General features: G+C 48.0%; 1 protein-coding gene across 16 annotated transcripts in view; it reads right to left on the reverse strand.

The window, feature by feature from the left end:
- LOC122376003 (proclotting enzyme-like) overlaps window positions 1-25885 on the reverse strand; it is a 33411-nt gene extending 7526 nt beyond the window's left edge. Inside the window, exons 1-7 of one of the 16 annotated variants that reach the window (XM_043355633.1) lie at window positions 25638-25772; window positions 12851-12880; window positions 10144-10179; window positions 9853-10104; window positions 4744-4959; window positions 3084-3530; window positions 2666-2860 (exon numbers count right to left, since the gene is read on the reverse strand). In XM_043355633.1, the coding sequence (XP_043211568.1) occupies window positions 2666-2860; window positions 3084-3530; window positions 4744-4959; window positions 9853-10104; window positions 10144-10179; window positions 12851-12880; window positions 25638-25704 (1243 nt within the window). In that variant the 5' untranslated portion in view covers window positions 25705-25772. Of the gene's footprint in view, window positions 1-2665; window positions 2861-3083; window positions 3531-4743; window positions 4960-9852; window positions 10180-12781; window positions 12881-25637 lie in introns of all 16 variants that reach the window. The other 15 variants (XM_043355634.1, XM_043355630.1, XM_043355631.1 and 12 more) reach the window with 15 other exon arrangements.
- Between the last annotated feature and the right edge of the window lie 1043 nt (window positions 25886-26928).

Raw genomic sequence — 26928 nt, forward strand, 5'->3', positions numbered from 1 at the left:
AATGCTGAGCCATAGGAACCCGGTGGATAAGGAGTTGTGGAACATCAATCTGCCCCCGAGTGTACCACAAAAGCGAAGCCACATAGAGTAAGCTAGGCTTGGCATTGACTTCGCAATGCGAACTTTTTGAGTCACTTACCAACTGGGATAGAGTGAGCTATCTGAAATGAAGCGTCCTAAATCATTACAACCTAAACATTTACTGGTGAACACAAAGAAACACCCAACGAGACCTGCGTATTCGTGAGAAGTGTCGTCACCGAACAGCTTCCCATGGAACTACCAGCCAAAGTTTCCCTTTACGCCATCTTCGAATACAGGTAAATAGTTAATAATTGCTACAAAATTACGTAACGATTGCTTAATGATGATCAGTAAGCAAAAAAAAAAATGGTTCGTTTTTACACAAAACAGACATTTTGCCACTTCTTATTTGGTGATGACACATGACTTTCAATGCCTTAATTTCCCTTAAAGGGACACTCCCACCTTAACATTAGTTTTGAGTTGAGATAGCCAAATTGGTGGCCATGGCCTGCAAATACCGGTTTGGGCACTCACAACATCGACAAATGCTTTAATTCGGAGATATGGAATTTCAAACTTGCAGATTTCGGATTCTAAGGGGCTAGTGCATTGGTATGCCCCCTTAGAATTTGTGACGTCAGCGGAGATCTAACGATTTTTAAATCTTTTACTAAAACGTTTGGTAGCACGCGGTGGTATATGCTGCTTTGCGCGCAACAAATGCCGCACTTTCAAATAAAGTCGCTAGGAACAGCGGAGATCCCAAAAAGTAAACAAAAGTAAAAGTCTAATATCTTGAAAACCGGTGAATATTTTTCGATGAAATTTGGTAGATATTCGTTTTCGCTCTTTCTGAACCGAGCGACATCACTTTCGTGCCAATTCATTAACTTTTTTGAAGGTGGGAGGGTCCCTTTAACTGCAATTTGCAAGTGATGTACTTAAACCATGATTTTGGCCATACATTTCAAGCTCATCGGGAATCCGAAAAGTTGCCTCTAGTGCACCCCAACACGGCATAAAACCCCTCAATGTGGTGCAATGGGTGCTTGATATACTTTGCCTTCTATGAAAGAGCGCTCCGATTTAGACGTTGAAACTCCCGGGCAAGGCTATATAAACCAGGTAGAACGTTCCCGACGAAAAAGTGGTGACAAGCGATAATTAGTAGCCGCGACCCTCACTTGTTCAAAACTATATCCGCAAGCAGCATTTACAGGCTAGCGGAAATCGACCAATCGGCGTTCGGCAATACTCGACGCTGATTGGCCCGATGCTCGTGACGAAATTGCGGGGGACTGTAGCTATTCCCCTATGGCGTTTAATAGACTTACGGCTTTTGAAGGGGATTTATACCAGTTTTTGTTGGGTTTGAGGCCATTTTTGAGCTTGGATATTCTTTCTGTGACTTTTGACTGTGTAATAACGACATTTAATCATGACATTCTATATACTACCGGTGTCACATCGGCCAAAAAGACCGTAAGTACATGGGATAGACGGACCACTGCTGATGGGGCCACACATGTCGGCGTGTGGTCATCGGAGGTCCGTGAGGGTTCGACATAGACCCTTCATGGGTCGGTATAGGCCCGGTGGGTCCAGTGTGCAAGCCTATCGGGGGCCGGTGCTGACCCAACAGGGCCCAGTGGCATATAATGTAAGGCTGTCTAGGCCGACGTTGAGGGCTCATGGGGGCCATATAGGACCAATAGGGACCACATCAGTCAATCAGGGGCCATTTAGGCCAATAAAGGCACTTCAGGGGACTTGAAAAGGTCATTCAAGAGCTGTGGTGGGCCCATGAGGGGACGGCATTGGTCCAGCAGGTGCAGTCAGGGGATGTGCCCGATGTTGTACGGGTATCTCAGTGGCCCATTTGGGCATATCAGTGACCAATTTGGACCCAGCAGAGGGCTTTGTAGACCTATCAGGGGCTGGTGATGGTTCATCAGGGGCCAGCGTTAGTCCATCGGGGCACGGCATATGCCCATCAGAGGTAATTGCGAGCCCACGCTGAACAATGATGGCCCTTCAACGGCCCCTAATGGATCTACATTGACCCATGGGCCATGATGTGTCATGTATGCCCCTATGACAGGCCTACTCAGACCCCTGATGGACATTCCCGGCCTCTGATGACCCTATACTGAATGCTAAAGGGGCTCTAAGTTTCTCCAATAACCCTTCGTCAACCCATTATTACCATACGCTGGCACTAGGGGCCCCACATCAGCCGCAGGGCAGTCCGTGCCATGACAGCATGTCTTTTCGGCCGATATTACATCGGTAATATTTATTAAAATCATGATTTTATGGTGTCATTATATAGCTAAAAGTCATAAGAAATATATTTCAACTCGAAAACAGCTCCAAACAGCATATAATTTTAAAGAAACTCCTCCGAAATCCAAAAGCCTATTCGGGTCCATAGAGAATAACTGCGGTCCCCCGCAATTTCGTCACGAGCGTCGGACCAATCAGCGTCGAGTACTGCCGAGCGCTGATTGGTGAATTTTCCGCTAGCGTGTAAGTACTGCTCGCGGAACAAGAGTTCGTCGACAATCCTCCACAAACGTCTGTCACCATTTTTCGTAATGCTAAACAGCCGGAGCGTACCCCCCTGCTCCCGGGTTACCTTTCAGCTGTGGCGGAGGCGGCCTCGTCGTTGGCTTTGGCGTGGTGGGCCTCGTTGTTGGCCTCGTTGTAGGCCTCGTGGTAGGCCTGGTGGTCGGTCTAGTTGTAGGTCTGGTGGTAGGCCTAGTCGTAGGCCTGGTAGTAGGCTGGGGCGTCGTCTCCGGCGCCTTGGTGACCGGGGGTTGGGTGGACGAGCCTGTGAATGTCAGAAAGCTCCCTCACCGAACGCTCCGAAAGCGTCGCCAGACCTCCTATTGAATACCGCCACCAGCATTAGAAGATAGACTACGGAGAACGCCACCACCAAACCAGCCACCACGACTAATGCAATCAAGGTGCCGCATTCCCCTTAACCGAGATCCCCTGGACGATTTTGAGACGGAGGAGTGTTTCCTTCCAGACACTCCGTGGAGTTTTACCTGCGGGATTGCCTCCTCCGCCTCCGGGATTGATTTCGCCGCCTCCGGGATTGATGGTTCCTCCGTTGTCCGGATTGGTCACTTCGCCTCCAGGAACGAATCCTCCATTATCTGGATTGGTTTGTCCGCCTCCTGGGCTGATCCCTCCGTTATCCGGAGTTGTTCCTCCGCCTCCAGGGCTGATTCCGCCGTTATCTGGGCTGCTTCCGCTTCCGCCGTTTCCTGGATAGAAACCACCACCGCTTCCTTGATGAAAACCACCACCTCCCTGGTGGAATCCACCACCTCCCTGGTGGAATCCACCACCTCCCTGGTGGAAACCACCACCTCCATGGTGGAATCCACCACCTCCTGGTTGGAATCCACCACCTCCTGGCCTGAAACCGCCACCAGGCCTGTGCGGTCTGCCACCTGGTCTGTGAGGTCTGCCGCCACCAGGTCGACCCCCTGAAATAACGTCGGTTACAGAGATAAAGGAAGCAGAAGTCAGCGTTGTGCATGTGCATGTTGTGTTCAGGCCATTTAAGCAGTTGATAAAAGCGATACAAACAGGCAAATGTGCGTGTAAAGAGCTAAGAAATGGACATTGGACATCAGTGCTGGCTTCCGTTTTTATAAGCGGAATAATTCATCTTTGGAGCCAAAGCAAGCATAAACTTAAAACGGTCGCACCTTGAAATTCAAAAGCATAATAAACAGCAAGTTAATAGTAATTCGTCTTAGCCCTTTGCCATTCTAGATTCAGACAAAATAATTTAAAACCCATAGGCATTGCACGGACAGAGTGACATAGCAGGGTCCAAAGCCCCGCTGCCTTCACTATTATAGGTTCAAGCAAAGCGAAACGCACGCTTTGAAGCCTAGGCTTGGAAATTTAATATATTTTCAGTGAAGGAATGTAAGCATGCTCCGGAACTGTGCAGACCATGCAGTGTCGTATAGTTACATGCACGATTGCCCAAGCTCATGTTCAAAGGCATAACACATATTTGATTTCGATTTAAACGCTCCAACTTCTCTTACTTAGAAAAGACGATCAGATTTGCAATCCATTATTCAAACAAATGAAATATCCACTATACAGCGCTGGAAAAATCTAATTAGAAATGATTGCTATCAAATTCATGAAACAGTTGGGCGGTTGGTGACCTTGTCAATATCGATAAAAACTTTTTTAGTTGCAATGAATCATGGCAATAACATAACATTCGTGAGGAAGCGATTTTACACAACAAAAAAAATGATGGTGCCAAGTTTATCAACTAAGTTCAAAATAAAGCTAGCTGCGGTTATTTTGAAGCCTGAAGGCCTCCTATGAGATACCAAAAAACGCAAAAAAAATAGCCGCTGATGCGAGAAACATAGTTTAAGATGACTGATAATTGTACAAAATAGCTGGTCTGTAATAGCCGCATTTTTTATCCTTGCAGCTCAATCATCAACGCTCAGAAGCATTTAAAACGTGAGGAGCAAAACACCTAATCAAGACATATAAAAACACCTAAACAGGAGCAAAACACCTAATCAAGACATATAAAAAAAACTCCGAAAAAGAATCTGGTGACTCTCACAAAATATATCCTAAATATCCTACATAATTTTGTTGGCTCTTGCAAAACATATCTGACTGTGCAGCCCTTCATTTCATCATCCCGCCTACCTTGGTTGCGTCGCGGGCAGCAGATCTTTGGCCGTCGACGGCGGCCTCCCCCGCGCCCGGGGCACTCTGTCACAAACTGAGTCATGGCCAGACGGTCTCCGGCACAGCGGCGCTGCTTCTTGCAGACGCCACGCAGGCCGTCATCAGTGGTGCACAGCTGCCGGTTCCTGTTACCCTCCTCCAGGTCCTCGGGGTCCAGGGTGTCCAGGTCACCGCCTGACCGGGCAGGTCGAACGGAGGTCAGAAAGGCGATGGGGGGGGGACAGATAGAGCAGCTTACGTTGGAAGACCGAGGACCGTGTGTTTCTTCACACTTATTTATGGTGGCTCTTATGTGTACGGTAATCACACCACATTGAAGGTCAACTTTGGGTTCTGAACTTCGCAGGTCAGACCAGTAATCCACCGAACATCCATACAAAGGGACCGATAAAAACAGTGAAGGACATCGAAACCTTTAATTTCATTTGAACGTAGCTCCACAAAGTACCGATACAGAAATTCACCACAAAACATTTCACGCAAAAACAAATATAATAACCACCGGGCTGACCGGGGTAAAGTCCCTGCTTGGGTCATTCAAAGACGTTTGTCAAAGTGCATTTTTCTCACTTTGATACTACCAAAAATTATGTCATCACTTTTGTACTTTGTTTCTTTCTAAGACCACCAAGACCGATGCAAACAATCAATTCATAGCTGTTTACCCCTTTGAAAATAGGACGTATTTCATTCGTCTTCGAACGCACATTTCGGATATTACATGGTGATGGGCGTTTCTGCACCTGTACAAAACGGAGCCGTTTTGTTTCTGTTTAGGACAGAACTTGGTGATGAGAGCCAATCACTAACTTTTGATTAAAAGATGTAAGATGTTAGTAAGTCATATGGTTTAAAATGCCTCCTTATGTAAACCATGGATCCTGATAAGTATCAGGTAAGTTAAAAAGGTTTATTGATGCTTATGATGTGCCGTTTCCATAGGCGTAGGAACAGGGGGGGCCGGGGGGGCCATGGCCCCCCCACTTTCGGAGGTGGGGGGGCCAGCAATGTTAACTGGCCCCCCCACTTTTTGCTGACTTAAGTGTCTGTCTGTACCTAACCTACCACCCGGTAACTTGACAACTATTCAGCTTGCCCTTTAATGAGGATTCCTTTTTGTTTCTACAGCGTTATTGACCGCAATTTCCTTCACTCAATGAAGGAAACCATATCAGAGACAAGACTGTGAGTCCTGGTGACAGCATTTTGTTGAATACGAGGCGCGGGACAGCGAGCACTAAAAAGGTATAGGCAATACTAAGACAATACTAGCACGGTGCAGGAGAATGCGTATACAAACGACCAACGCTTGACCTTATCTGCTTGGGGTCGGCATAGTTCGTCAAAGACGTACTAGCTGGGGGCCAGGGTGACCGTGCCTCAGCCTCGTTTCAAACAGGCTGGGGGCCAGCAATGTCTGTTTCTGCCCCTCCCCCTTCCACTTTCAGTGCAGTGACGGTCGCAGAGGGGGATCAGGGCCATGCCCTTCCCCCCTCCAAAGGCTAATCAGGGGGCCATCATATCATTTGGCCCCCCCAAACAACCAATGGGCCCCCATGGGCGTATGGGGCTCTGGCCCTTATTCGATTGTCACGAGACTCAAGAATCCCACGCTAGCTATTAACAGCTCCCAAACCAGTCTTTGAGGGTCCTACACTGATCTCGGAGGGCCCTTCAGTGGCGGTCAAGCGCCCACATTGACCGCTGAGAACCCACATTGACCTCATTTGAGGGCCCCTAAACCGGCCTCAAGGGCCCAGCCGGCGTCTGAGGGCCTCACACCGGCCTCTGGTGGCCTCATTTCTGTCTCTGGGGTGCCTTTAGGTGCCTTTGAGGGCCCCGCACTGAATTCTGAAGACCCGATGCCGGCCTCTAAAGGTCCGCATCGGCCTCTGAGGGTCCACCTTGGCCTGAGGGGTCCAACGCCGGCCCATGCCGGTCTTTTAGGGCCCCACACTGACCTCTAAGGGCCCATGCTGACCTGTAAGGACCCACATTAGCCTATGAGGCCTTGCACGGGATTCTGAAGACCTGATGCCGGCCTCTGAGGCCCATCTTGGTTTTTGAGGGCCTTCTGCTGGTCTCTGGGTTCCAACACCGGCCCATGCCGGTATTTTAGGGTCCCACATTGACCTCTAAGGGCCCCGCACTGGATTCCGGAGATCCGATGCCGGTCTCCAACGGTCCGCATCGGCCTCTGAGGGCCCACCTTGGCCTATGAGGGCCCTCCGCTGGTCTCTAGGTTCCAAGTCCCTCCCATGCCGGTCTGTTACGGCCCCACACTGACCTCTAAGGGCCCATGCTGGCCTGTAAGGACACGCATTAGTCTCTGAGGGCCTTGCACTGGATTCTGAAGACCCGATGCTGGCCTCTGAGGCCCATCTTGGTTTTTGAGGGTCTTCTGCTGGCCTCTGGGGTCCAACACCGGCCCATGCCGGCATTTTAGGGTCCCACACTGACCTCTGAGGGCCCATACTGGCCTGTAAGGACCCACATTAGCCTCTGATGGCCCAAGTCGGCATCTTAAGGTCTCATCCTGCCCTTTGCAGGCCCTGTACTGGTCTCTGAGGGCCTTAACCCTCGCCAGCCGGGGGGGGGGGGGGTGCCGCCCCTCCATAGTTTTTTTTCGCGATAGCTCCGAACACGCCGGCGATAGAGAGCTGAAGCTTGGCATACCTGACCTTTGAATCAAACGGGATCTTTTGACACCAACCGCATTTTCGGGTCAGATCAGGTCACTGACCCATGTGATCATAAGTGAACCTCTGCACGGTCTTCAGATGTCGCAACTTCGCAACGCCCTCACTGCCAGAGGAGATTTCACAGGGAAATGAACCTTGGAGGACCTAGTATCCAATAGGAGTCTTTCAACTTGTATAACGTATATCTCGGATTTTTCCTAAAGGTCATATGAGGTCAGGTCATTTTCGTGACCTCACCATTAGGTATAAGTCAATGGGGATAAACTGAAAACTTTTTCTGGCGCCGGGAATGATCGATCTCCAACTATCTCAAGCACACCGAATCGTGATTTCATGCACTCCTTGCAAGGTTCGATGCGTCACTTTTGCAATGTTGACCTTGCGCGACGTCATTTATGAAGTTATAAGGGTCTTATTAGTTTTTCGTCAATAACTAGGTACCGATCAAATTGAGCTAGCGAGTCGGGAAAGCCACCTATGGACTCAAGAAGACCTGCCGAATCGAATGATATGCGACATGACCTCCTTCGACCAATTTCGTGACCTGGGGACGCCGACCTGACCGTGACCCGAGGTCAACACCCTAAGTTTACCTCACCCAAACAAAAAGTATATCATTCGACGCGCCTGAGAGAGGCGAACACGATGCTGGCAAAATCGCGGCTCTGCGGCCATTTTTTGCGAAGTTATTCACCAAAAACGGAACCGTGCCTTGAGGCACTTGACCTGACCTCAGAGGTCACCGGTTTTTGTTTGTTTTGTTGGGTTAGGCCCTTTCGGTCCAATGAGACCATTTCAGAGCCGGAAGGATGATAGGATATAGGGGGAGACATTGGTCTGGGCAGGCACCCTAGTGAGTCGCCGGGGCTGAGCCCGTCCAGAGGACAGGCCACCCAGCCCCAAGGCACTCACTGCACCCGGCTACGGGGTGCGCTCCCTCGGGAGCAGCGGTGCCGCTCCAAGGGAGCAGCCCGCATGAGATAAAGTTGCCTGTCCAGCCCGGAGGGGGTTGCGGTGTGGAGGAGAAGGATTTCAGTATCCTGAGGATAGAAGCACGGAACGGTGTCAGAGGTCACCGGTTGACCTAGGACCATAAAATCGGGTATCGATCTCTGCGTCCCGTAACGGCGCACACGCTCGTTTTACCGCGACGCGCTAGCTCCACCTGGGGCGAAACGGCGAGGGGGTCGTACCCGCCGGCCCGCCCCTTCGGCCAGCGCGTATGTAGAAAACCTATAGGACCGGGCCGTGGAGGGTTAAACTGGCCTCTGAAGGCCCAGACCGTCTAAAAATCCCACACCGGCCTCTGATAAGTGATAGTCAATCAGCCCAGTTGCAGTGGTCGCTGATATAAAACCTCTTAAAAACGTTATAGGCCTGGCTGAGCCTAGCTGGGCCGTTCATGCTGATTTTTATAGGTATATTGAAAAGACTCGCTTTGCACGTTTCTCGCTTGCTCGTAATGAAAAAGTTGCTGGATGCCTCTGGAATTTGCATGGGTGCCAACGGCTGCGGAGGTCAGGGGAACGCGTCCATCAGTTTGAGCTTATGGACGGGAGACTCCCTGAAATTTCAACCAATTTTTTTTCTTTTTTTGTCTCGATTTTTTTTTACCTCTGAGCATGTTTGCGAAAACAAAGTGGCCGAAATCCGAGGAGAAATCGGATTTTGGGGGTAGGTTAGGTTTTGGACCTCTGGGACCCTGGCCCCCCCACTTTCGAAAACGTTCCTACGCCTATGGCCGTTTCCATCTAAAGTGGTTGGCATTGTTGTGGAGTTACGGGCAGATTGGACAAAATCCAACAATGGCAATCATTCCAATATCGATATTGATATGGGCGAATAAGTTTCCATGCAGTGACCAAGTTCTGTATCGATTCTTTGTGGAGCCATGCCAAAAAAAAAACTAACATCGCATGTTACTGGAAATGGAATGACCCAACTTCAAAAGTGTTTGTCTGTTTGTATGCTACTGGCTATGAGTAACAAACGAGAATGATCAACATAACTCATAATATAAGAAGATGGGAGGCATGATCAAGCTAAAACTCTGCAGAAGGCAGAGTTTAAGAAAGCGTAGCAGGATGTGCTAACGGCACGCTCATCGCACTACGAGGCTACCTGAAAGAGAGCTAGACTGAAAAACAAACTACTTACTACGTAGGACTGGCGGGCTAATCTATGAATACAGTAGACTAAAAACAGTCCATAAGGACGCTTGCTGTTGCTGGTGACGTTTGCATGAAACAATGCATTAATTGGGGTGTCTTGGATTTTCATCGACCTAACGCCTTCCCTCCGTGTAAATCCTGATTATTTCATTTGTCGAGTGTCGAGTCTCCTTTTGGCAGGCGCTATTAGTTACCTTGGTTGCCCTGGTTTCCTTGGTTGCCCTGGTTGCCCTGGTTGCCCTGGCCGGGTCGGAGGCCGAACACGCTGCCCAGCAGGGCTCCCGCCTGCTGATGGACCTGCTGACCGTCGATGACGAAGCCGCCATTGGGTCGCTGCTGTACAGCTCCACCCAGCGCCTGGCCGAACTGGTTCAGCAGCTGTCCGAACGGGTTACCGCCCTGCTGTTGCTGTTGCTGCTGTTGCTGCTGCTGCTGCTGCTGCTGCTGCTGCTGCTGCTGCTGCTGCTGCTGCTGCTGCTGCTGCTCCTGTCGCCGGTTCGGCTGCTGGAAGAACTGGCTTCCTGTAGAAGTGGAGGGATACAGGAGATATGGCGGCGTTCTGGACTTGTCATTGGAATGTTGTGGGTAACTGTGCTGACATGTTTTGAGATACGTGATCGGAGAAACTACATACATATGCATCGGTTGTGTAAGAAGCCGTTAGCATATCTCGCGACGTTTTGCTTGTGATCTCTGAGGTTCACATTATGATGTTGTGTGCGCTTTTCCTAACTTAGCATGGTGTAGTTTTTATGGAGGTGACGGTCAGCTTTAGCAATATTTACATCGATTATTATATTGCAAGCATTGTGTAGGACTTTTCCGTTATATTCATGTGAATGACTAGGTAATTATTTGTCATCACGGCAATGAACTGCTCGGTATATGGTCAATCATACCATAAAAAAGACATTGAGGGGAAATTTGGCATTGGTACTAATTTAGTACCAATGCCAAATTTCCCCTCAATGTCTTTTTTATGGCTACTAATCATTTTTTCCGAAGTTCACAGTAACCCGCATCGTAATTTTACTTCGAGGGTAACTTGCGCTACTAGAATGCAATTATCGTCATCTGTCAAGAATCCCTTTTCACTTTTCAGGATATTGCAAGAGTAAGGCGATTGCAATGCGAATTCCTCGCGTTTCCATTATGGTCTATATGTAGACATTCAAATCGAACGGATACGGGGCAAACTGAGCTTTTTCGTTGTCAAAGAAAGCATAAATTACGCAAACTTAATCGGCAAACTCTTTCTTACACTGGATCCGTTGACTACACCTATTGAGCAAATTGTGCACGATATTCGGTCGCAACTGCGCGTTGCAGTCCGTGTGAAAGGGTGACGAAATCGGGAGCGATTTGGCGACGCCCTCATCCCTGTCCCGACTGTTCCGCATTGCCATTGTTAGCGGGAGGTTCAGGGTCAGCGGCAGGGCTGCGGTCACCTGCGTGCATCCTTTGTTAATTGTCACTGTCACGGCATGGTTGGTCACTATTCAGTGTTTAGAGCATGCATGATGTTCGTTGCTCGGGTTTGGCGATGTGTTGTGATGTGATGTGTTGAGCTATGGCGCTAACGATTTGAGCAGTGACACTGTTAACTATTAAATTCAGGTGTTTGCAGGCGTTTAAATGTGCGTTAGGTTATTATTTTACGTTACTTAAGTTGCCCATTTTGCTGTATAATCAGTAGTTGCAATGAAAAAAATGACGATTGAATTCCCAATGCCGTTTCCGGCACTGCGGAGCAAATCAATTGAACTTCAATGTGATTTAAGCTAACTACAAAACCCATTTTCTCCAACCACCTACAGCCGCATGCAGAGGCAAACGGTACACATCCCTGCACCTTTTTCAACAGAGGGGGGCTGTGACTTGCTAAATTATCATACAGGATAACTACAGAAGAACAACGCACCCAAATGTCATGCAAGTGGAACTTCGCTAAGATATAAATTCAGTGAAAATACTGCGACACAGCAACACTAATACCTATGCGCTGAAGTTACAACCTAAATGCTTACTTCGGAAAACGAATGAAATAAGCCGCAGCAATTTCAGAAAGTCATAGATAGTTGATTATCCATGGCATAATTTAAGAAATATACCTAGTACTTTATGATTTGGGTCACATAGAAACATATTGCTTGGAATGTAATCAAGGAAATACGTATGAAACATAATTATTCACATCCAATGTACAAAGCAAATGACAAACGGGCTCGACAGCCATCAGTTAATTGTTGCATCGTCTCTGCTTCTTTAGCAAGAACCCCATGAAAGCACTTACTTTATAGAAAGAGATGTGAAATGTCGTAAAATTGCAAATGGTTGAATTACGCAGTGAACTCATGGCATATATAAATTGACCCAAACGGAGACTCCTTTTTGTGAAGGTTTAAAACAAAATCCGTGTATATTTTTGTGATTAACTTGTTTGTGTTAGCTCAATGAAAGAATTTACTGTTAAAACTGACACTTCTTTATATGCGTGTCAAAACTTATCTTTTTAGCTGTTCCATGAAAGTCTACATCCCTTCCCTACTCATACCGCACAGGCAGAAGCATGCAATCAAAAACCGTATGGAGCATGCTTACTGCGATACTGCAACAAAGCTGGACAGTAGACAATACTGCAGCGCATACTCTGATCCAGCAGGCACACCACAACTGTTCTACATAACCACTACAGATCACTACAGGGGATCCACACACAAACAAGGCCACCGGGAAGATTCAAACATGCTGTCGTAGAGAACAGGTCCGGCGGACATGACAGGAAACATGAGTCAGACGGCACTGCCCACCAATGTCGACACAGCCGCTACGATCATAATCCTTCCTCTTGTTCATGGTTTTAGCTCACTTCTAACAGGACGTTCGTGAAATATGTATTATAGTTCAAAACTAATCAATGTGTAGGTGAGGAGAGATTTTTCACAGCCAACTGTGATCAAATACGGTTCATAAACTTCATATCATAATCTCTAAACTCGTCCAATAAACAGTTAATATCAGCAGCCAACTGTGACTAAATGTTTACATTTTACCGTCGTGAACTGAGGCATTGGATTACGATCGTACGGACTGTGCACGTAAGCTCCCAGCTGCCACAATTACCAAAGCCACCGAACACTGGATGGGGCCGTCCATGAGGGTGAGGGCGATGGCCGCGAAACGGCGGTCTACCTTGTTGCAGCAAGTGCCCGAAATTGAAACCTGAAACAAGAGAAATGCGTTAGATGCGACAGTTGCAGACATAGTTTTAGAAGCATAAGTGTGTCCACTGTTCGGTGGGAGACGAGGGTAATGATAAGCATTTATAAAACAAAATATCTACACGGGTTCAAAAGTATCCATTGATCAATCATGCGACTACCCGGAAATATTGTTATTCAATCTCGTCATCATGAGATGCGTCGAAAAAGAGACAACCCGATTCGTCATTTTTCACTGCTCAAACATTCGTCATTTTTTCTCTGCTCCCTGCACATTTAAGTTTATTCGCATAGGCTATACGTCAGAAAAGGCCGGCGCATTCTGCCGTCATACGTGTATGTTTGATTCCTGACATTATGGCGCTCGACCATACGTAATTCTCCTCGAAGAACCGATATAACCGGTTAGCCTCAGGGCCATCGGGAACTTGGCGCCGCCTCGGGCACCTGCCATCAACAAACTAATGAGCCGACGGGCACCACATCGAACGGAAATACCCGCAATATATGACGTCACTGGGAAGGAAAACAAACCACGCCGCCGTCCATTCCTCCTGCCTCGGCGTTTAGTATTCCGTCCTGCACATATGCTATTCAAATTCTGATGCGAGACGGGAAAATGTATGCAGGATCTGTCCTCAATAAGGTGACCTTCTGCGACCGAGCGTCCGGCTGCACTGCAGTCACGGATCAGAGCCAGTGTCTTTGCCGGTTGCAGGGTGCTGGATTCACGACTGATGACCTTAACCCGTATAGCACTGCAAGAGTTCCGTGCATTGCAAGGGTGGCGGATGAGTTACAGTGTGGTCCTATGATTGAGTCATTCGTGATTAGCTTGACATTTTAATTGAGTTGCGTTACATGGCTGCAAAATATAATAGCCTTTCATAGGGGAAGCGGGGGTAGCACCGCCATGTGGGAAACACCGCCATCCTCTCTATCGGCAAAACTCTGAATTGTAAATGTAAACACCCGCCATTTCGGTGTGCGAACGGAAACGGGACGCCGCGTGAGGTAGGTTTCGCTAAGATTTATTTGATTTTGAGATCGCAATTGCCCATTTTGTGAATTTCAAACCATCGTTGTAATCATTTGGCATGTTTGAGCAGCAAGTAAGTGGTCATTTCAAGTCAAAATGCCTTGATTTTTACGTTAAATTTGAGGGCATGAAGTGCTCTTTGTTGAGAAAGGAATTACAGAAGAATCGCATCCCGGCTTGTTTTGCTGTCGGGGCGTTGTCGGTCCATGACTGTGAGTGGGGTAACACCGCCATGCTCGGCGGTGCTACCCCAAGGGGTGGCAAAATGGATAAAGCCGCAATGATGATTCACTCAGCTCGGAGAAGAGCTTTAGTTAGGCCGCAAACGTCGTCTGTTTTTTAACCTCACGTTTGACTTCACTGGATGTTTCGAAATAAACGTGAATTTGTCATGCTTTGTATGCATATTGTCCGCAACAAACAGTCTGATCTGTGACAAACTAACAACCAACTCTTGTGTGTCTTATATGAGTTTGAGTTACTATTTCAGACAGCAGTAACGCTTCCAAGGGTGGCTGCCACCGTAAGGCCGATCTGTGGATAACATCGCCATCAGTGGCGGTGCTACCCGCACATTTTTTGGAGGACGAAAAATGCAGGACTTGTTTTTGACGTCTGTAAAGTAGCGAAATTTTATAATGGAGCGCTGGAAACTATGCCAACATGTAGGAAAACATTCCTACTTTCACATGAATGCAAAAGAGCTTCGTTTTTACTACGCATATCAGCTCGGTGAGCAGAAATGCTTGAGGTGGCGGTGCTCCCCCCGCTTCCCCTACAAATATTTAACGAATTTGCATAATATGAGACAGTGTTCTGCAACCGCAGAGCAGTCACAACACTGACGATTACGCAACCGTTTTGCCCACTTTACCCAGACAAGTGGGTTATCTTTATTGATGTGATCGATGAACAGGGCTCTCATCCATTAATCACTTTTCAATACCGACCGAGGTCGATGAACCTCACACCTCTTACAAGCGTACCTGCCGCATCACTGAGTGGGAAAACCCGCCGATGGGCCTGGGGGCAGACAGCTAGCGACAAAACAACTCAGAGAGATGATCGACTGTGACAGCGCCACAGCCTATCCACCGCTGCCAGATACAATGCTCCTTCCGGTTCGGAACCTCTATTGCATGACACGTGATCCCACTTCAACGCTTGCTTTCAGTGTGCAGGACTATTATCCAGCAGTTGCCAAGTCAGATGGCTCGATAAAAAAAAACATATAAGACAACGAACAACGCATCTGAGCTGAGCATCTTTCCGCAGTCTGTTCGATGACCAGTAGGCACCGTCAGATATGATTCCACCCCCAGCTTCATCCTCGCCATGCAACAGAGAACAGTGAATATTTTTCGAAAACCGAGTAGGTAGGTATGTACAGCCCTCTGCAAACTGCGTGGTAGGTATTCTTTTTTCGACAAAACCGAGAATAACGCGAATACTATGCCATCGGTCACTCGGAAATCGTAACAGTATGACGCGCGAGACTTCGCACCTTAGATTGGCATTATCATCGTCTTCATTTTCTATCCAGTTTGGCAACAAAATCCAAAAGTTTATATTTGCCCCCAAAACAGACTTTTGCATTTTGTTGCCACACAAGGCGTATACTTTGTCTAGTGATAGACCTAGTCGAAGAAGTGGAGCATGGCGCATCTATTTGCAGTGAGTTCCGACCGACTGATAACATAGCTTTTGAGTTATCACCGGTTTTGTCGAAAAAAGAATACCTACCACGCAGTCTGCTGAGGGCTGTACCTAATGTGCAATTATTTCACACCAAGTCACCAATCTCTGCGCTCTCGCGATAATAAGAGTTGTAGGTCACGCTTTTCTATCACATCCCATCCTGATGTTTTAGCCTTTGCTAGCAGTAGCGGCGGAACACCTTCAATTAAGGGGGGGGGGGGCACTGACGACTAGGTCCCATTCTTTCCATGCAACGCCCATAGGGCTAATGTTAAAATGCCAAAATCAAAGGGGGCACGGTGTCCCGGTGCCCTCCCCGTTCCGCCGCCCATGTTTGCTAGAGTTGGCTACCTGTTTAGCTCGATCGGGTCCCCGTTTCTCTCAGGCGAGTTTCTGTCATACGTCACAGAGCCGAAGCTAGTCCGCAGGACCGGTTTTCGGCTGCCGGCTCGGGTCATCCGGTCGATGCAGCACCAGTCACCCGTCCGACGGACGGTCATCCTCTTAAAGACACATAGCTCGAGACGGCAGAGGCGATCGAGTGAAAATACAGTCGCTGTGTTGAAAGTATCGGAACATCGTGCAGAAACAGCATTGGAACGTCACGATTTAAGATCCATCCGACATCCATTCAGGACAGGATAAAGTAAAGGTCACCGTCGTCCATTTTGCAGCCAGCTTTTGTCATAACGGGAAAGTTACAAGAGAGCAAATTACAAGAGTATTATAAGGACGGGATAACGGGAATATCACGACACGATGGGACTTGGGAAATGGGAGGACATCGGGAAGACCACAAAAAGCTGTGTTCAAGAGAAGTTGTTGACCCAGCACCACGCAAAAGTCGTTTAACACGGATTTAGCCGGGTTTTCATTCCATATGAACCTGTATGAGCCTTTTCGGCAATTTTTACTGTTGCTGCCGTCACGGATCGTCCCATCCCTGCCTCGGGTGTGTTCGATCTGCCACCTGGCGGCTGGCGGCGGAAGCACGTGCTGTTTACGTGATGAGGTATCTTCTCTCCTTCAGTAGCGGGTGCAGCGTGGAAAGCCCGCCGCCGGAGGGCCCCCGGAGTCAGCCGGGCGCGACGACCCTCGGCTGAGTCCGGCCTCAGACACGGTCCGCTGCCGTGGCCGGAACGCCCACAGGAGGGACCATGCGCCGCCCGACCAGGCGCGATATGAAATAAGAGGGATCACTGTGGCCGGAACGCCCACAGGAGGGACCAGGCGCCGCCCGACCAGGCGCGAGATGAATGGATCCATGGGAAGAGGGATCACTGTGGCCGGAACGCCCACAGGAGGGATCATGGCGAAGCCCGACCAGTCGCCAGCTGATTGATAGTTGTCCGATCGGCCAAAGAAGGAGCGGTCAGTGTCACAGTGACCCCAGCGCTTACGGAAAGGATCATGACCGCAGCCCGAACTATCTAATTGGTAATCACCCGAACGGTCACACGAAGACCGACTAATCGGCCGTATGATCAAAGAGGGGTTGACAAACGTCGGAACGGTCACATGAGGATTGACCACCATGGCCTGATCCTGATCATAGCCTCAACTAACTCACAACCCACAAGTGATGCAATAGGACCGATGGTCACCCGGAGAGGACAGACGTAAGACAGTGATGGATGTGACAATTGTTGTGCGGACGATCAAAGAATGACCGACGGTGCTCGTCTGTTTGCAGTGGTCACAAGAGGATCCACGACAGGTCCCCCAAAACGTTTCAGGTAGACCAAATAGCTGTCTTTACATACAGCTTTTGCTCTTGACAGACGAACTCCAAAGCATTGTTCTCCTGTCTATCTCGTGCGCTTTACTCATTCAATTGAATCTAGTAAATATTACTTATCGGGCAAACTAATCAGCTTATAAAGGACGGTAAGCCAGCCTGACAAACCGATTTGAATAGGATTGGCGCATAATTCTCCGAGCGCTGTCCTTTAACTTCCGTTCCAGCCTGCCGGGCGCAGTTTCGCAACAAACAGTGCACGAATACCGCGGGGAGGGGAAGGGGCACGTGAGCCAGGGCGACCTTGCTGCACGGGGAACAGTGATGCGTGGTTCCAGCCCGTTGAGGGGACCGTCACAGTCAGGTGAAGACCTTGGAGAGAAGAATATAACGTGACACGCACCGGGTTCAGTGCTTCTTCCAGACTGTATCACAGACTGCGGTAAAACGCGGCGAAATGTGAAGGCTTTTTGGGGTTAAAGAGTGACTGATCCTCGCTGATTTTAACAGCAGTACGACACTAATGCCAACTCAACCACTCTTGCAAAGTGGATGACAAAATGCGCCGTAAACTACCACGAACCAAGCATAAATATAACGCGATTCACCGTAGCCATAGTGGCATCAGCGCCTTCAATTCAACCATTCCAGGAAGCCGCTGGTTGGTCAGATCAGTGTGAAGGTTAGCCACCCAACGAGTGGGGTTTCCCGTCCACCCCGCTCCCCGCTCTCTCCCGCTCCCCTCCTCTCTCCACCGCCGACCAGTGTTCCGCTCCAGTGTGGCGTTGAGGTCACCGGGTGAAGAGCCCGAGCTGGTGGCACCGGTGATGGGAAGTGTCACGCACCGTGAAATAGGTGCGATTATCGGGCAGCATCGGCACTACCACGTGCTGTGTGAGAGCTATGAAAGGCTTGCGGTACTTTGTACTCAAATGTTCTTTCAGATTTGTCAGGTAAAGCTTGAGAAGGCATAATTTCCGTGTAGAACATGACAACTGACAGGCAAGCAAAAGTAAAAAAAGATATTTCAAATTGCCTGTGAAATATCTTATATGAAGTGACACCGACGAATAAAGCTTTCCTAAAACGAGTATATTCTTCATGATTTATCCCAAAGATTAAAGCCTATCCCATCGAAAGCTGGCCACACGAGATCACATTGCACGGCGCCTGAAGCCCCGCATGGCAGGCCGACCATGCGGTCTCACGAGCAGCCAGAAGACCAACCGGCGAGTCGGCATGGACCGGTCAAACGCGGAACGACGGAGCTGCGTCCGCGTTCCAGTCACTCACGGTAAACCCTGTTCGGAAAGCCCAGCACACCTGTCCATGCTGCGTCCGACCGGCCCGGGCGGCTCTCATGATCCACTTGGGGAATACACGGCCCGGTCTGGACCGACCCCGCGCCGTACGCCGCGGAGTCTGCAACGAGCCTCCCCTTCCAGTAGCGGTATTACTGGACACCGGTGCCAGGCCAAGGCTGCAGCTGAGCAGACAGCGGAGCCAGCATGGAAACCGACCATATCCCCGTCCCGGATCACTTAGCCGTCCGACTGTGGTCGTCCGGTGGTTTTGGCGGCGCTTCTTTGTGTCGGTCGCACGCTTCCGGCTTCGGCAAAGCAGTTAGCGCATCACTAGACGCAGTAAAACGCGCTTTACCACATGCCGAGATATCCCTTTAACATTAGCACGTGCATTTGGGAAATGGCTTCGGCCCGCCTCGGCTAATGTTGAAGGTATTTGGGAAACGATTCGGCCCTAGGGCTTTTTGATTTTCCCAGACAAAATTTTACTGAATATTCTGAGCGGAAGAACCAATTTCAAAGAACATATTTACGGATTGTGTGTTCACTAACAGCAACAGCAAAAGTAAGTGACTGCGTGTTTACTTACTTTTGCTGTCAACGTAATTCAACTAAACAAGGTTATCGTTCCAATGCCAATGTATTTATTGCTGCAGAACATGGTCGGAAATCGGAATAATAATTATTTCTACATAATGCACGCAAAAAACGATCAATTTAAATGCGTGAAGCCACAATGAAACATTTGATATTGTTCCAGCTGGGATCCAAGACGCGTTTGATTCAGCGTTTCACCCAATTTTCAGTTTTCCTCACGGTTTCCTCACTCCTGCTGGACTCCATATCTTTATTCTAACTTCTGGCGCTTCACAGTTCACCATCTTCATCCTCAGCTTTTTCAAACCCTAAATAAGGGGGAAGTAGGAATTTCATCTTTCATACTCAACGCAGCCCAATAATGAAAAACACAAAAAAAAAATAATCACGGTGACTATAAATATGAACATAGTACAAATATAATATTAACACAATATTATTAAAGTGTAAAATATCAAATGAATATGATATTAACTGTTGCGCCGGTACGGCATGTGGTAAATCTCTTCCCAACTTGTTCCCAACCTTGGGCTGTGAAAATGCAGTTTTATTCACCTCGGTTTTTTGCTACGGACCTCGTGCCTACCGGCACTCGGTCCTCCGCACAAAAACCTCGGTGAATAAAACGCATTTTCCCAGCCCCGGTCGGGAATATATATTCCCGACAATTGAGTCGTTAGGGGTGATTCAACCGTGAATAATCAATCACATTTCTGGTTCGACGAGGATGATACGGTGTCATCAGTTCAGACAGAGTTGGTCGTACCTGGGATCCTATTCACGCGGTTTCTTGGTAGGCAGATGAGCGCCAGCGTCAAGGTCGCCATCCAAAGATCAAGACGTAGCTGGATTTTAATGAAACACCGGAAGAGGATGACGTCACCCATTGTGACGTCATATCGTGTATCAGCCCGAAGAAAATACAGGCGAGTTGATGATTGTTATTTGATATGGGTTTGGGGACGACCAAGGTTCGCAAAGACCCAAGGCAAGAAGCCATCAACGGAACACAGGATTGATCGTCAGGCCGTAAAATAGTTAATCGATCTCAGCGCCTTACCAGGATGGGAAAATCCTCCTAGGAGGACTATGGTCACTCAGGTATGTAAATCTAAGGATAAGCGTGATGGCGCAGATACTGTCATACAGTACATAACTGTTAATGGGTGGAATTTCCGAGTGTCGTGAGCTGATATTTGCCATGAAAAGAGCTGGGTCGAAGCAGCTATTCACGTTAAAATTCAAATGATGGTGACCGTCATCTTCCAGGATGGATATGATAAAAGTACCTATTTACTTCTGCGACTAGAGCACTGCTTAGGCACATGCTCCCTTAGTCAAACGGACATCGTGTCAACGAAAAATTACAGACCATCCAGCCAATATGAGGCGCTAAAATTAAAATTAATGCTAAAATAAGGTCTACGTTCGCTATTCAGGGGAAACGAAATGTAAGTAGGTATAGATGCCAGATGTTATGTAACATGGAACTTCGCACTTCGCTCTTAGGTGTGACCCCGCCGAGCCCCTGGCTAGGTCATTGCCTCCAGAAGACATGATTTCATATTGCATGCATTGTCATAACGATTGACCTAGAAGGTCAGTAGCCTATGAAACATAATCGTAGCCTCTGATTGCAGGAGCAGTTATCGCTTGGCATTGACTTACACACAGACCCTAAACCGAGTCGGGTCATTTTCAGCTCGGCCACGGGCCACCTGAGACCGCAGAAACTTCGTACGAAACTTTTCCTGCTTGTGTTACCGTTGTGCTCTAACCGATATGTTCATCCTCAATTGAGAGTAGTTCTGGCCGACCACTTGTCTTTACTTTCCTTATCCCTATTATGAACGTCAGCAATCAATGTCCATTCTATTTTACCTGACAGCATACAACTTAGCAAGCAGTGCCCACTGCCCAGCCCAGGGGCCACAAGCTTCCATCTCGTCTCAGGACCTACTGCGTTTTACTCACTATACGAGTGCAAATCCATCAGAGGTGGGCATCGCTACCGAAATTTGGAAACCGCTACCGCTACCTTCCGCAACCTGAGGTACCCAAAGCGCAATCGCAACTCCGAAACTATTTTGCAGATCGTAAAACCGCAACTCGCAACTCCGCAACTCCGCAACTCCGCTACCCACCTCTATTAGGTACCAACCATATTTTATCAGTTTTAGCCCTCGCATGTGTAGGCCGTGGGGATTGGATGAACCCCCCTCGGTATTTCGCGAATAACTCGCGCAAAAAGCGGACGATCGCGACGAAATTTTCAGAACCCTCGAGTTTATCAAATTTTACTCATACTCTGAAAATTGCATGACCCTAACCCAAATGACCTTTGACCTATTTCTCGAGACCATCTTTGGCCGAAATCGCGATTCGGCAAATGTCAGCTCACCTTACCCGCGCGTTTCCAGTCTTTTGTGATTGTAAGCGTCCAAACCTGTGAAATGATGTTCGTCCCAATGTCCCATGCATTACGGTGGGTGTCAATGTCACGTGAAGGTCAGGTCAAGGTCATTGACTTTGATGACCATTGACCTTGGTTCACCTTTTCGAGTTTTACATGTTTCTAGGGTAGTTTTTGAGGCTGATTTCGAGTTTTGCATCCATTTAAACATTAACCTGCGCACGACTGGGGGGGGGGCTCTACAGAGCCCCCCTCCGGTTTTTCGGCAATATCTTCCAAACGGTTTGACGGATCAACACGAAACTTGTGCTAACCTCAGCGGCATCAATTTGACAGCTTGTGTTAAACTTTCAACTTTCTAGCTACCATAGTTTGGCCGGAAATGACGTCAGAGTGACGTCATGTCGGCCGATTTTGATGCAAAATATTGAATTACGGCAAGCGCTCTCAAGAGCTCAATTTTAAAGCTAGATCCAATGTCTCTGCATGAGTGGACTACAAATACACTTAGCTATCAATCTGCTATCTCGAATTTTCGAAATTTTGAAAATTTTGAAAAATATGTATTTACAATTACAAAATGTATTTTTGATTTTTTTCAAAAAGCTTCTAACTTTTCGCAAAAACCGGAATATATGTGATAGGACACACACTGATGAACTACTCTAGCAAGTTTTAGCCCAATATCTTCAAAAATAGCCAAGTTATTTGCATTATTGTCAACATTTTACAATTATATTTTTCAAAACCATTTTTCAGTAGGTATGTTTTTGACATCGTACAGCAATATAAATGGCACCATCGTGTTTCTGAGCTCGAACTGCATCTGATAGGCACCTTTTTTGTTGAAAAATTTCATTTTCATAATTTGACCTTTTCTGACCTGAAAGTGACCTGACCTCCCGTAAATTCAGCTGAAAATGACCTCAAATGACACAGACGACAATGTTATTTAAATCTATGAGTAAAATGGACCATAAAACATGCGTCACGTGACCGATACATGATATACAGTTTTCGTGACCTAGGATGACCTGGCCTTGACCTGCAAAAAAAAAATCGAAGTAAAAGTTCGGTACCCTCAGGGTATCTTAGGTATATATCAAGGAGTGCGTAAACCAAAAATGAGCCTGATCGGACTTGTCAGCCGGCGGTCCGAGCCTAAATTGTGAACAAGCAAAAATGCTGATAATTTTTACTTTGACCTGACCTGTGACGTCATCGGTGACCTCGAGGTCAATGAAAATAGGTTTCGCTCGACAGGGCTATCAGACGCCGTTTGAATTTTGACGATCGGTCCAGTAGTTTCGGAGATAGGAGGGGGGGGGGGGGCTCTGGAGATCACCCCCAGTCACTCGCGTTATGGAAAATACCCCAGTCATGCGCGGGTTAACAAAGTAGTTTTAGTGCCTTCGTTACATGTTACGGCGCCGTCAGTGGTAGTTGACACCTAGGGGAGAGTGGGGAAAGATGCCCAGGGTTTTACTATGTCAGATTTTATTCGAAAATGACGATCGGAAAGCAAAAACTTGGAGTTTCAACGGAAGCCGACATCATTTTTCTCCAAAAATATCACACTTTCAGGCCTGAAATATGATAATTTTTTTTTGCTATTAAAGGGACCCTCCCACCTTAACATTAGATTTGAGTTGAGATAGCCAAAATGGGGTCCCTGGCTCACAATTACCGGCTTCGGCACTCACAACATCGAGAAATGCCTTAAATCAGAAATATTGAATTTCAAAATTGCAGCATTTTGATTCAGAGGGGCTAATGCTTAGGAATACCCCTCTGAATGTGTGACGTCAGCGCAAATATCTAACGATTTTTAAATGTTTGACTAAAACGTTTTGTAGCACGCGGTGGTATATGCTATTTGCGCGCAACATCTGCCGCAAACGCCGCACTTCTAAAATCAAGTTGCTAGAAACAGCGGAGATCCCAAAAAAGTAAACAAAAGCAAAAGTCTAATATCTTGAAAACCGGTGAATATTTTTCGGTGAAATTTGGCATATATTCGTTTTCGCTCTTTCTGAACCGAGCGACATCACTTTCATGCCAATTCATAAACTTTTTTGAAGGTGGGAGGGTCCCTTTAAGCATTTCCCTGAAGAAGTGAAAGGGGGCATCTTACCCCACAGGGTGGGAAAGACGCCCCCTGGCGTTGGGTAAGATGCCCCCTGCACTATAAGTGACATAAATGGGCACGTGAATCGCCTGAACGAATCAGCAGTCCCTTCGAGCCTGCAGTAGACACCAAACGTCATCGTAAGGGCCCCCAAAAGTAGTCGTAAGGGGCTTCAGAGGTCATCGTTAGGGCCATCATAGTCCAGCGCGGCCAAACAAGCCTCCGTGGTGGCGTTCGGAGACCACTGTGAGGCCCTTGTAGGTCTTCATGATGCTTGAGGGCCCTCGAGCCCATCGTGTGGACCCCAGATGCCAGCGCGGCCCGTGGAGCCAACGTGGGAGCCCTCAAAGATGTCGTGAGGGCCCTGGAGCCAATAATGGGGCCCACAGAGGCCGTCGTGAGGGCTCTCAGAGTCAGATGCCGCCCAAAAAGTCGTTGTATGGGCCGAGAGACCGGCATGGGGAGCACCCGACCGTACTGGACTCTCAATAGTCCCAGATCGGCTTTTGTCTCTAATCACAAGTATGTAATAAATGATTTGACGGGATGCTTGAAGGACAGCCTACGAATTTAGGGGGGCGTCTTTCCCCATCAGGACAGGGGGCATCTTACCCCAAGGTACCGAAGTAACATTAAATCAGTACAATTTGTTAGCCATAAAACTACACCCTGAAATAAATTGTTTGGGACACAGTACACGCATGTTAATGTATCACGACTATAGCAAGGGACGCAAAAATTATCTACCTTCTTTGATATTTACAATGTTTTGACAACAAAATATTTTTTGAAAGCAGCAAATAAAAAACATGCAATCACCAGCCAGCCGTTGCCCAACTGAGCTTCGCAAATTTTTGTGCAGTTAACAAGGCAGGCTTCCGCTTTACGCTAAGAACATTAATTTCCAGGTTCGATTCTTTGGTTCGCCGCTAGAGGGGGTGGGGCGTCTTTCCCACCCTGGGCATCTTACCCCACTCTCCCCTACTATAGATAGCCGGCAGGATGCCTACTGGTTGACCTGACCTGGCCTGATCCGACATGGCCTAAATGCGTGAAGACATCATCCGTGATCAAAACTAACATGAACTACGTGATCAGTACCCCGAAAAAACCAAAACAGCTTCACTTTGCGAAGTCTAGCAGGTCCCGATTTTCCCGACTTTTGGGTCACTGACCTGACCTGGAAGGTCAACCAATGAACTAGGACCTTATAATTGGGTATCATCGGCTTCTTCTCGTAGCGGGCAACACGTTCCTTTTTTCACGAAGCTCTAGCTCAATCAAGGGCCGAACGGCAGGGGGCGGGGTCCAACCGACCCCTCTCCCGCCCCTACACGTTAGACGCTGGCAAACGCCGTACCAGGGTTAGTCCTGAAGTGCAGTGTTATGTCTGATAGGTAGTACCTTTTGAAGTGGCTAAGTTCTCTCTCTCTCTCTCTCTCTCTCTCTCTCTCTCTCTCTCTCTCTCTCTCTCTCTCTCTCTCTCTCTCTCTCTCTCTCTCTCTCTCTCTCTCTCTCTCGCCCCCGTCAGCGGTGGCGGCTCCGGTAGCAGTTGCGCTTTAGAATTTTTCGCTTCCGCAACTCGCAACTCCGCAACTTTTTTGGGCTCGGTAGCCGATCCGTAACTCCGCTACCAAGAGGGTAGTCCGCAAGTTGCGGAGTTGCGGAGTTGCGGACTTAAGTTGCGCAATGCCCAGCTCTGAAATCCATAAACACCTCTGGAAGTAGGACGCAGCTATGCACTTTGAACCAAAACATTCCACGGTTGACTTGATTCCCTCACGTGAAGCCACCCCAGTCGCGGGCAGCCTGCTGTCACCCTGCGTCCATTTTTCACTCACCTTGTGGCCCTCCATCACAGATACTGAGCGAGACGAGCAGCAGCCCTAGGGCAGCCAGGCACCTCATCTTGGCGGCACTGCGGACGGCGGCCCCGGCTGCTGGACTGGCCGCGCGCACAACCCAGGGCCACGGCCAGGTCTGGACCAGCCGGCATCAGCCGCGGAACGTCCGCCAATAACGGAACGCCGCCCGAGGCCCGCCGCCGCGGCAGGTGCAACGGTGGGAGGCGTCGGCAGGAGGTGCGGGTATTTGTGTGGGTGTTCCTGTCACGATAGTATGAAGTCATCGACTGCTAACCAATTTTAAAGTCTCAGGTCAACCAGCGACATCTGAGGTCAGGTCAGGTGCCTAAGGTAGGGCTCGGTTTTTAGTGAGCACCTTCGTCAAAAATATTCACATTTCAGGCAGAGCCTCGATTTTGAGTTTTTCATGAACAGGCGAGTCGAATGATGCATTTTTTGTTTGGCAAAGGTCAAATCGGGGTGTTGACCTCAGGTCAAGGTCAGGTCACAGCTCATGGGGTCGGGAGGCTAGGCTAGTCGAGTGAGGTTATATCGCACACCATTCGATTTGGAAGATCTTCCTGAGTCCGTTGGTGGCCATTCCGGCTCGCTAGCTCAATTTGATCGAAAGTGGCCGGCAAAAATCAGATGACTTCAGCGACATCATAGGGTAGGGGTATATGGCGTTACACAAGGTAAGCAATGCAAAATTGTAGAATCGCAAGTGCAAGAGTGTACCAAATCACGCTCCGATGTGTTTGAGATGCAGGTGCCCCGCCACAGTCTCAGGATTGGGGTCCAACCCAAAAATGCACACCCTATGCATAAGCTAATTAGGCCAGTTTCGCTTCAAAAATTGAAAACTTCAAACGCCTCTAACACTTATCATTTATGCCTAGTTTTTTTTGGCAATTGGGATGGGACGTAATAAAAAGCATGTATGTACGTGATTAGGGCTTTACTTGGCCTATACTTGGGCTTTCAAATTGCCATCTCGGTTTAAGAAATGGATTTCGATCCAAAAGTTAGGCATAAAAACTTACTTTTTTTGGAAAAATCATCATCAAATTCAAAAATTTGCGTTTATAAAAAAACGAAATATATGTTTGAGAAGTAGCTCCTGTACACCAACATTCTAATTTTTAGAAGAATTGTTTCAAAAATAAAGGAGTTATTAAAAAAATTGTATGACGTCACGACAAACGAAATTATTTAAAAAAAAGGAAGTTCTAGACCTCGTACTGGAACAAAAATAGCACTATGCGATTCGTCGTGGAAAACTGCAACA

This window comes from Amphibalanus amphitrite, unplaced genomic scaffold (genome assembly GCF_019059575.1).
Source record: "Amphibalanus amphitrite isolate SeventyFive unplaced genomic scaffold, NRLGWU_Aamphi_draft 001983F_arrow, whole genome shotgun sequence".
NCBI lineage: Eukaryota > Metazoa > Arthropoda > Thecostraca > Balanomorpha > Balanidae > Amphibalanus > Amphibalanus amphitrite.